We start from the raw sequence: 11,745 nt of genomic DNA on the forward strand, positions 1-11,745 counted from the left end.
CTACTTAGGTTAGTTGGTTTATTTTTGACCAAGACAACGACCTCGATCAAAATTTGGCGCCGTTGCCGGGGAGATTGTGCGCTTGAGCTATTGTGTTTAAGTTGTTATAGTCTTTTACTTTCATTTTAAATTCTCGTTTGCAGTTCACGTTTTGTTTTATTTGTGTTGTGTAGGCACACCGTTGCATGCATACGAGACATGGCGGACGCTCTTCACCGCTTGCATTTGATCCGGAAATCGAACGAACAGCTCGCTCAAATCGGGTCGCCAGAAGGAACATCAACACTATGAGTGTAGATAATTCTGTTGTGGAAGATGTGGTCGAGGGGCGTGAGGATGCAGCCAACAATCCTCCACCACTAGCTCCTCAATTCCCAAACAACAACAATGGGAATAATGGGAATAACAACAATGTCGGTGCACCAATCATCCAACCAGTGCAACCACAACCAAATAGAAACAATCGTGGCCAAAATGGTGGGAATGGAGGAAATTGGGCACAAAATATGGGAGGCAATGTAGGAAACCACAACGGTGGTAATGTTAGAAATCAAAACCAAAATCCTAGAAATATTGGTCCTCAATTCGGTAATGATGGTAATGGTGGTAACGAGGATGACTGGGACTTTGATGATGGAAGTGACAACGGACTTGGTTGGAATCAGAACCACAACGATGGTAGCAGGAGAAATCAAGGCAATCGGGGTGGAAATGGGAACTACAACAATAATTGGAACAACCAGAATTTCCCCAATGGTGGCAACAATGACTACAATGATGGATTCGGAAATCAAGGCTTTGGGAATCAATATCGAAGGAATCCAAATGGTGGATTCAATAATGCAAATGGAGGATACTACAACGAAGGTAACCAATTCCCTCATCTTTATTTTCCGCAGCCTAATAGACAATCTGTGGCGTCTCATTTTCAGCCGGGAGAGTATGATGATGCTTCACCTATACTCTTCGCGGAAGGAAATGAGCATCATGTGGAAGTAAGACCACAACTAATTAGTGTCTTACCCGTCTTTAGAGGCCATAAAATTGATGATCCATACAATCACCTCTATGAGTTCCTTGCAATTGCTAACGCGAATACTCCGCGAGGAACTAATAGAGATTCATTTAGACTTCACTTATTTCCGTTCACTTTAAAAGAAAAAGCTAAGTATTGGTTCACTTCTCTTGCCCCCATAGTATTATTACTTGGGAGCAATTAAAAACTAAATTTTTGCAAGAGTTTTACCCTGCTAGTAAAACAACGGAAATAAGAAAAGCTATACAAGATTTTGCACAAAAACCCAATGAAGAATTTCATGATGCATTTAAACGCCTCAAGGAATTGTTGCGTTCATGTCCCCGTCATGAATTTCCCTGTTGGCAACTTGTACGTTTCTTTTATGATGGAGTCGACACTGCCAATCAAACCATGACTAATGCCTCGTCTGGCGGCACTATTATGATGCAAGATAGTGAAGACGCTTGGAGATTCTTGGAGCAGTTGAGTCATGGTTCAAAAACCAATTACTCAGCTAAGAAACGGGACAACCCAATTTCATCGGCTGCTTTAGTTGGACTAGACAAAAACTGGAAAAATGAAGTCAAATCTGATATTAATTCTTTAAATAAAAAATTTGACTTACTACTCTCTAGTCTAGGCATAGAGAAAGGTGTGTTTTTTCGCAGGGACAAAAGATATGTGTAAGTTGTGGAGATTCAGGACACATTGCAGATGAGTGCATGAGAAGTCAAGAGGAAATCAATCAAGTGCATGGCTATGGTCAATTCCAAAATAATCCACGATCATTCAATCGGAACTACAACAATAATGGGAATTTCAACAACAACAACCATCAAGGGAATTACCAAAACTAGAATCAGCCAAAACAGTTCCAACAGTCTAACTTTAACCAAGGTGGAACATCAAAGAAGGAGGAAACAGTTAGCAACAAGTTGGACAAAATCATGGAGTTTATAACTCAAACATACCAAAAAGCTGACACCAACTCCAAATCCATAGCTGCTATCGAGAAGCAGATTGCTCAACTGGCGGAGCAAATTGGGAAAAGAGAAGATGGCAAGTTTCCAAGCACCACAACAGTCAACCCATCTCACACCCAAAGACCCGGAAAAGAGCATCAAGTGAACGAGGTAATCACCTTGCGTAGTGGGAAAAAGGTTGACAACAAGGTAAGTGCTCCTACCTTAGATAATGACAGTGACACTGAAGTCATCTTTGACGAAAAAGAAGAGTTTGAGAAAGGTTTCAAATCTAAAAATCAAAAAGTAGTTAAGGGTAAAGATGACTCTAAAGTTGGGGAGCATGGTGTGGAGGTTAATACCGCACCATACCCTTCGGCTTTAGAGAAACCGGCATCCTTCCCTTTTGGGAAGCGAGGGCCGAAAATGGAAGACATGTGGGATTTATTTAGTCAAGTTAAAATAAATATCCCGTTAGTCAAACTTATTAAGGAGGTACCTTCTTATGCTAAGTTTTTTAAGGATTTGTGTGTTCAAAAACGCAAACTCCAAGCACACCTCCCTAAAAAGATTGACTTAACCGAGCATGCGAGTTCCATAATATCAAATAAACCTCCACCCAAGCTTAAGGATCCCGGGGCGCCTTTAATTTCTGTTACCCTAGGTAATATTAATATCAAAACGGCGCTCCTTGATCTTGGAGCTAGTGTTAATATAATCCCAGGAAATCTTTTTGATCAACATGACTTAGGCACTTTAGAACAAACTGATATTATTTTGCGATTGGCCGATAAGTCAACAAAAATTCCCCGGGGTATATTATCATATGTCATCATTAAGGTGGAAGATTTTTATTACCCAGTTGATTTTCTTGTTCTTGACACTGAAAGCACCTATAAAGAAAGTCAACCTTTTATTATTTTGGGTCGCCCGTTTTTAGCAACAATAAATGCACAAATTAATTGTAGAACGGGTGCCATGGATATCTCTTTTGGAAATAAAAAACTTAGAATTAATATTTTTAATACGTTTCCTAACTCACCATCAGATTATGAATGTTATCGTGTAGATGTGGTTGATGACTTAGTGCATCAATTCACTCCTAAAATCTTACACCCCGATCCGTTGGAGTTTTTTCTTTCTAATGGCAGGGATGAAGTTTTAGAGTTGGATGACATCAAGATGGTTGAGGAGGCATTTGAAAATTCTATTGAGCAAGAGAGGCCACCATGGAGTTATCAAGTTGAAAAATTGCCAACAAGTTTTTCGGACCCACTTAAGCCATCTTTGAAGGAGCCACCCACTCTTGAACTTAAAACTCTTCCTTCACATCTTAAATACTCTTTTTTAGGATCTAATGAGAACTTACCAATTATCATATCTTCTGATTTGACAGGTCCACAGGAGGAAGCATTACTGAAGGTGCTTTCCAAGTACAAGGGAGCAATTGGATGGACCATAGCAGACTTGAAGGGAATTAGTCCAGCCACATGTATGCATCGAATCATCACTGAAGCTGGAGCAAAGCCATCCCAAGATGCACAACGAAGGCTCAACCCAAATCTACGAGAAGTTGTTAAAAAGGAGGTGCTGAAATGGCTTGATGCGGGTATTATCTGCCCAATATCTTATAGTGATTGGGTGAGCCCGCCACAGACAGTGCCAAAGAATTTGGGCATTACAGTGGTAGATACAGAAGATGGAGAGAAGATCTCAACAAGACTGGTCACTGGATGGAGAGTTTGCATCGACTATCGCAAACTCAATGCTGCAACATCAAAGGACCACTTTCCTCTCCCTTTTATTGATCAAATAATTGAGAAATTGTCCGGTAAAAAGTTTTATTGATTTTTGGATGGATACCCGGGGTATAATCAAATTGCCATCCACCCCAAGGATCAATCCAAAACCACATTCACGTGTCCCTATGGTACTTTTGCTTTCCGAAGGATGCCATTTGGTTTGTGTAATTCCCCTACCACATTTCAAAGATGTATGATGGCTATTTTTTCAGACATGGTGGGGGATGCATTAGAAATTTTCATGGATGATTTTTCTATTTTTGGATCATCTTTTGAGACATGTTTAGACCAATTAGAAAATTTTTTGAAACGTTGTATTGAGTCTAATTTGGTTTTAAGTTAGGAGAAGAGTCATTTTATGGTAAAAGAGGGGATTGTACTTGGTCATGTTGTCTCCGAGCGTGGTTTTGAAGTCGACCGGGCCAAAGTACAAATTATTTCTACTCTTCCCCCATCAACTTCGGTAAAAGGCGTCCGTTCTTTTCTTGGATATGTCGGCTTTTATCGAAGATTTATTAAGGATTTTAGTGCAATCTCAAAACCTCTTTGTAATTTACTTTTAAAAGATGCACCATTTTCCTTTGATAAAGCATGTCTTGAATCTTTTACCACATTAAAGAACAAACTTGTTGAAGCCCCTATCTTGCAATCACTCGATTGGAATTTACCTTTCGAAATTATGTGTGATGCGAGTGATTACGTGGTAGGGGTAGTTTTGGGACAACGGGTGAATAAAAAACCCGTTGCAATTTGTTATGCGAGCAAAACTTTTTCAGATGCACAATTAAATTACACTACTACCGAAAAAGAGTTGCTTGACAAATTTAGACGTGTTTGTACTTGACAAATTTAGATCTTACATATGGGGATCTAAAGTTGTAATATTTACCGACCATAGTGCCATTCGCCACCTCTTGGAAAAGAAGGATGCCAAACCACGTCTCATAAGATGGATCCTTCTTCTTCAAGAGTTTGATCTTGAAATTCGGGACAAAAAGGGTTTCGAAAATGTTGTGGCGGATTATTTATCTAGAATAACTAATAATGATAACTCAATGGAAGTTATTCAAGAAAACTTTCCGGATGAACATATTCTTGCTATCAAAACTATACCATGGTTTGCTAATTTAGTGAATTACTTTGGGACAGGGGAAACTCCATCGTATTGGAATGCTCAACAAAGTTGGTTCTTCCACTCTCAAACAAAATACTACATATGGGAGGAACCGGATCTTTTCAAAATTGGAGCGGATCAAGTGATTAGGAGATGTGTACCACATACGGAGCAAGAAGACATTCTTCGACACTCCCATTCATATGCATGTGGAGGACATTTTAGTGCCAAAAAGACAGGGCGTCGAGTTCTACAAAGCGGTTTTTTATGGCCCTCTATTTTTAAAGATGCACGTTCATTCGTTAAAGCTTGTATTCGTTGCCAACAAGTTGGGGGGATCTCACGACGGGACATGATGCCAATGACCCAAATTTTAGTAGTTGAAATTTTTGAAGTATGGCGCATTGACTTTATGGGCCCGTTCCCCACTTCTTTTAGCAATCTATACATTCTTGTAGCTATTGATTATGTATCAAAATGGGTCGAAGTCGAGGCTACACGCACGGATGACCATAGTGTTGTTTGTAAATTTGTTAAAAAGAACATATTTTCTAGACACGGAATCCCTCGAACTATTATTAGTGACGGGGGCTCCCATTTTAAAAATTGGCATTTTGCAAAGTTACTTAAACACTATGGTGTCACTCATAGGATTGCTACTCCATATCACCCACAAACAAGTGGACAAGTAAAGGTATCAAACAGGGAAATAAAATGCATCTTGGAAAAGACTGTTCGTCCCGACCGAAAAAATTGGTCCCTAAGATTAGATGATGCATTATGGGCATATCGAACAGCCTATAAGACGCCCATTGGAATGTCCCCGTATCGGCTTGTTTATGGTAAGCCATGCCATCTCCCGGTGGAGTTGGAACACCATGCCATGTGGGCCATAAAAAATGCTAATTTTGAATTGAGTGATGCAGGTACGGAAATAAAACTCCAACTTGTTGAATTGGAAGAAATTCGAAATGAAGCTTACGAAAGCTTAAAAATCTATAAAGAAAAGACGAAAGCATTTCACGATCGACACATTGTCCGGAAACAATTCTTTGAAGGACAATTGGTGTGGCTATTTAACTCTCGTCTCAAACTCTTCCCCGGAAAGCTTCGGAGTAAATGGAGTGGACCATTTGTGGTGACAAATGTAGCGGATCATGGTGCCATTGAAATCAAGGACACGAAAGGCGGTGAACCATTCAAGGTAAACGGACAAAGACTCAAACCATACATTCGAATGATAGATGGCGAAACGACACTCGTTGAGAAAACAACGCTCGAGGTACCTCAATATTCAGATGCAACATAGTCGAGGTAAACCGTCCGGCTGAGGATGTAAAACTTAGCGCTTTTCGGGAGGCAACCCGCGGTTTGGTGTGTTTTTACTTTTATTTTTCGTTTTGTGTGTTTTAATTTTTTGTATCGAGGACGATCCAAGGTTTAAAGTTGGGGAGGGGGTATTTGACTTTTTTTTATTAATATATATATATATATATATATATATATATATATATATATATATATATATAAATTAAAAAAAATCTCAGGCGTCCTAGGAGTCGTCTTAGACGCCGTCAGGCTCTTAATTTTTCCCCCCGATGAAAACCCTTTGCAAAATTACAAAAACGCCCCTGTTTGAGAGAGACGTCCTAGGAGGCGTCTAAGACGTCGGCTAGGACGCCGACGCGTTTTAGCACCCGTTTTATGCCATTTTCTGCATAAATGTTAGTCTCCTTCTTCTCTAAACTGCCATAGCCGAATACTCACTAGTTTTTGTCCATTTTCTTCCATTCTTGGCCAAAACTCAACCAAAATTCGTGATTTTTGTTGCAATCTTCAAGAAATCAAGTAAGAAACATCACATTGCAAGATTCACACACTCTAATCACTTATTTGGGGCAGATTTCAAAACCCAAAAAACTAGGGTTTCGAATTTTTGACTTATTTTGGGTTTTTGTTTCAAGTTCTTGGTTCTTCTTCACTAGAAACACAATTTCAACAAGGTATGTGCTTCAAAACCCATCTTTTAGTTGAATTTCGAAATTTTTGCATGTATGTTCATATATGTTTGAAATTTTGAAAAAGATGAAGAATATGATATATATATATATATATATATATATATATATATATATATATATATTGGTATGAATTCTTGTGAATTAGTGTTTGTAGTTGTTAGAAGTATGTTCCAAACAAGTTGCATGTGTCATTGTGAATTTTTTTGGAAATTGAATGTTTATTAATTTCAAAAAAAATCATTGTTATGTTTACATTTGTGCTTAGATTAAAATTCAAGTTTTTAGGAAATTTTTAGAATGACACTGAATTTTGACACTGCATTATTAGTTTGAATATTTACTGGTTACAAGTTATGTTTTGGTTTCAGTTAGAACTTGTCAGTTGCAGTTAAACTTGGGTTTATCTATGTTTTACTGATTGGATAAATTTTTGAAAAATATTTAGTTACTAAAAACATAACAGGACTTAAAACAGTTATTTATTTAGACTGAATTTATTTTAACTTTGCTTGGAACAACTTGCCAACTGGATTATTGTTTTATTTTTGTGACATTTGATATGTTTAATGGCAAGTTTTGTTTTGTGGTTTTGTGTGTGGTTGATTTTGCAGATGCCAGCAAAGAGATCAAGGGTAGCATCATCAAGTAGTGCAGCCAGACAACCAGCTAGACAGCCGGAGCCGAGTGTGCATGTGGCCTTTGACCCACAGTACCAGACATTGCATGAGCATCCAGACAACATTCGCCCAGCAGTTTACGAGGCGACTCATCCGATTACGGGTTTTATTGTAGAGTACATGGTGGAGCGACCGAGCTTCACTAGGTACAATATTGTGGAGACGTTTGATCGCTACGGATGGGGTGGAGTGTTGGACTTCAATCCCACACAGATTTATGTTGATATAGTGCGGGAATGGATGAGGACACTTCGACGTGTCGAGGTGCCTGGTAGGCCGAAGGAGTTGTAGCTGATTGGGACGGTTCGTACTCACGATATAGTGATGACTGTGCAGGGTATTCGGGACATGTTTCATGTAAACACTGGATATCATCTGCATGATCTTGAGAATCAGCCGACTGAGTATAGATGTATTGACACGAGGGGGGTAACCTTGGGGTTAGCATGACAGAAGTATACCGTACAGCATTCCATGAGGGGAGGAGGGTATACGACATATTTCGCGAATTAGTACCCTTAGCAAAGGCATTGCATAACATTATCACGGGAAATGTGAACCCAAGGAATAGTGATCCCAGGGCGGTGAGGACACAAGATTTATATGTATTATATGGATTGATGACAGGATCCATATTTATTTCTTATGCATATAATGCTATGTGCAATATATGGTCCTGTTTTGATATCCAGCACAGAGTCACCACCCCCCATGTCGCCCTGATATCGACATATGTGACTAGGGAGCTGGGGAATAGGATCAGGGTCCCACGAGTTACATCATATCTGCGTATCCTTCGTCCTACTGCTACCTCTTTCAGACATATCTCATTCATGTTGAAAATGGGAGACATATTCTGATGGATTCTGCCACAAACCTGACATACACGGCACCACTCGGAGTGGGGGATGAGGAGCCATTCGTTGGTGATGTTTAGGAGGATCATCAGCAGCAACAGGGACAAGCAGCAGGTCAGGGATGGAACATGCAGACAGCTTGGGAGGACTTTGTGGGGAGGCAAAATATGCATAATCAGGAGGTGCAGTCTTGGATGGGGAAAACAGATATATGGATGGAGGGTGTCGACACGGCACTAGTTGATCTTACTGAGCAGATGCGACAGGTTGGCATTACAGCTAGCAACACTTATAGTGTTGCCACTCGTCAGCTATACCAGCAGGAGTATTATGCAGATGCCGCCTATAGACAGAGTCGTTTCCAGTATGAACCGATGGACATTGATCAGCCACAGTATCGATACCGAGCTCCAGCTCCGGTCTTCTACCGATCCGGGGATCCGAGCAACTATCCACCACCATCCGAGTATGAGCAATCGCTCCAGAAAGCTTTGGGAAACCAACTAGATATGAGCACTGTCTACCACCCTCAGACGGATGGCCAAAGAGAGTGAACCATTCAAACTCTGGAAGACATGCTCCAGGCATGTGTAATAGACTTTGGAAAAGCTTGGAATACTCAGCTGCCCCTCATCAAATTCTCATACAACAACAACTACCACACGAGTATAGGAGTCGCCCCCTTTGAGGCCTTGTATGGCCGGAAGTGCAGATCGCCCCTCTACTGGGTAGAGGTGGGAGAAACATAGCTAGAAAAAGGAAAACGTCCAATAGCACACTCACTAGACCCGAGATTATTTGAGAAACCACGAAAAAGATAACCTAAATTCGAGCACGACTCCAAGCATCGCCGGACCAACAAAAGAGTTATGCAGATAAAAGGCGAAAGCCTATGGAATTCCAGGTGGGGGACCGAGTGCTATTAAAAGTCTCCCCTTGGAAAGGGATGATACGATTTGGAAAAAGAGGTAAACTAGATCCCCAATACATTAGACCATTCGAGATCCTTGCACGAATCGATCCAATAGCCTACAAACTCCAACTACCCTCCGGACTCAGTAATGTACACCCTGTATTCCATGTGTCAAATCTAAAGAAGTGCCTATCAGACGAAACCCTCATAGTTCCGCTAGATGATATCGAAGTGAACGAGAACCTTCTATTCGTCGAGCAGCCTTTCGGGATTATGGATAGAGAAGTCAAACGCACGAAATAAAGCCGCATCCCCATTGTGAAGGTTAGATGGAACGCCAAGCGCGAACCGGAATTCACATGGGAGTGTGAGGATCAAATGATGCAGAAATACCCTCATCTCTTCGCTAGTCCGTAAGAATGACTTCTAAAGAATTTCGAGACGAAATTCCCTCTAACGGGGGGATGATGTCACAACTGAGAATTTCCAAGTCTAGAAACCAAGCCAAAAGAGTCATGTATGTGTAATAGTTGTAGATATGATATTATTATGATATGGTAAGGTAATTTTTGGGAATTATACTACCCTAAACTCTCATGAACAATGCAACCAAATGTGGTATTTGATTTATGTCAAAACTATTTATCACACAAACCATAAATCCAACATCTTAGAATTTATCTACTTTAGCACCATGAAGACACCCCTAGGAAGCACTATAGCCATAAACTACACTTTGTGGGATGATTTTGGCCGTGAACTACTTCCCATAACCCACTATGGCCGTAAACCTCCTCAAGCCACCAAACATTGACCATAAACACCATTCTAGGCACCTTTAGGCCATAAACCACCTTGTGTGGATTTCTTTTGGCCGTAAACCCCATAAGGGATTCCTTTTGATTGTGAACAGTTGTTTAAGGTCCATTTAGACCGTGAACCTTTCCCCATTTCAAGGGTGTTTACGGATTGTGAGCTGTAAGTGATTATTTCCAATGAAAATCTCAATAAACCATGCATTACCTAACAATAATCAAAGTAAACATCCTATCAAAATCCTTACCCCATATAAAAAGGGTCGTAAACCCCATTCCCTCATTCCACAATTCATTTTACATTCTATGAACTTCATGAACTCTCCCAAGAAAGCTCAAGATTTAGTCCCAGAAAACCATTTTCTTCACAATCCTCTCTAGCCTTTGGTAATTAATTCATGCCTTGTAATGGTTCATACATTTAATTAATGTGAATCTTCTACTCACACATAAATTTATGTGTTCACAATCCTATGCTAGCTAAAATCCTCAAGAGGTTCATCCCACACTTGAATACTTTTGCACAGGTGTTAGTTATAGACAAAATATGACCGTTATAAATATAATAAAAATAATAACGGTAATTAGCCGGGATCTTGAGGTAGTCGAGGATCCTGGACATTTGATGATCCTGAATATTGTAAGGATCCTGGCCCTAACACATTGAATGACTAAACGATCTTTTAACTTATCAATGGTTCCATTAACTTTCATTTTCTTTTTGAAGATCCATTTACATCTAAGTGGTTTAAAACCTGGAGGCAAATCTGATAACACCCAAGTGTTATTCTCAAGTATTGAAGATATTTCATCATTAATTGTTTTCTTCCAAAAAGCAACACCTTGAGACTACATAGCCTCTTTACATGTCTTACGATCATCTTCTATATTACAATAATAAGCATATTGAGAGCCAATTTCATCTTTCGATTCTTCCACTAAATATACTTGAAAGTCAGAACCAAAATCCTTGGCTATTCGACCTCCTTGCTTTTCCGGATTTCTTTTTTTTCCGTTTCATCAACATCATCCAATTTTTCTAATTTTGGCACTTCACTAGTGCTAGGAATTAGATCCATAGGCCTAACCATTGATGAAAATCTCATATCATAAAAAATCGCATCACACGATTCAATCATAGTGTGAATCAACACATGATCATTAGGTTCCATTACATAGAACCTATAAGCCTTGGAATGCTCAACATATACTAGGAAATTAAGAGAAGTACCACTAACAAAATTCTTACACATATCATGTACTAATATTACATCATATAGTTTAACAAACATTCCATAAATAAATTCTAAATTAACCATGCCAATTCCACAGATTGGTGCACTCGACTCGTTTCCCATATGTAACATGGAACCATCAACCACCGGTGTCAATTTCTCAAACCACTGTTGCTCCATGCAAACACTATTTGTTACACTCGATTCGATCCACCATGCATAATCATCATCCTGTACATAACAACATTCATGAATGTGAGAAACATAATGTGTAACATAGTTCTAAATAGAATTATCACAGTTAGTTAAAGTTTTATCTCTTTTTGGAAGA

The 11,745-nt window shown here is 39.5% G+C and overlaps 1 protein-coding gene and 1 non-coding gene across 2 annotated transcripts; one reads left to right on the forward strand and one right to left on the reverse strand.

Annotated features, from left to right (window-relative positions):
- Positions 1-1,264: 1,264 nt before the first annotated feature.
- Positions 1,265-1,371, reverse strand: LOC111894046 (small nucleolar RNA R71). The gene has a single exon (XR_002851075.1). It is a non-coding gene; the product is annotated as a small nucleolar RNA R71 (small nucleolar RNA).
- A 594-nt stretch (positions 1,372-1,965) lies between these two features.
- Positions 1,966-3,828, forward strand: LOC128127342 (uncharacterized). The gene has a single exon (XM_052765808.1). It carries the CDS (start codon positions 1,966-1,968, stop codon positions 3,826-3,828), a length of 1,863 nt encoding a protein of 620 aa, XP_052621768.1.
- Positions 3,829-11,745: the final 7,917 nt, after the last annotated feature.

The sequence above is a fragment of the Lactuca sativa genome, chromosome 7, assembly GCF_002870075.4.
Source record: "Lactuca sativa cultivar Salinas chromosome 7, Lsat_Salinas_v11, whole genome shotgun sequence".
NCBI classification, from domain to species: domain Eukaryota; kingdom Viridiplantae; phylum Streptophyta; class Magnoliopsida; order Asterales; family Asteraceae; genus Lactuca; species Lactuca sativa.

Excerpts from the sequence above, each read along its gene's own strand:
- LOC128127342 (XM_052765808.1), top strand. The coding sequence starts at position 1,966 with ATGGAGTTTATAACTCAAACATACCAAAAAGCTGACACCAACTCCAAA.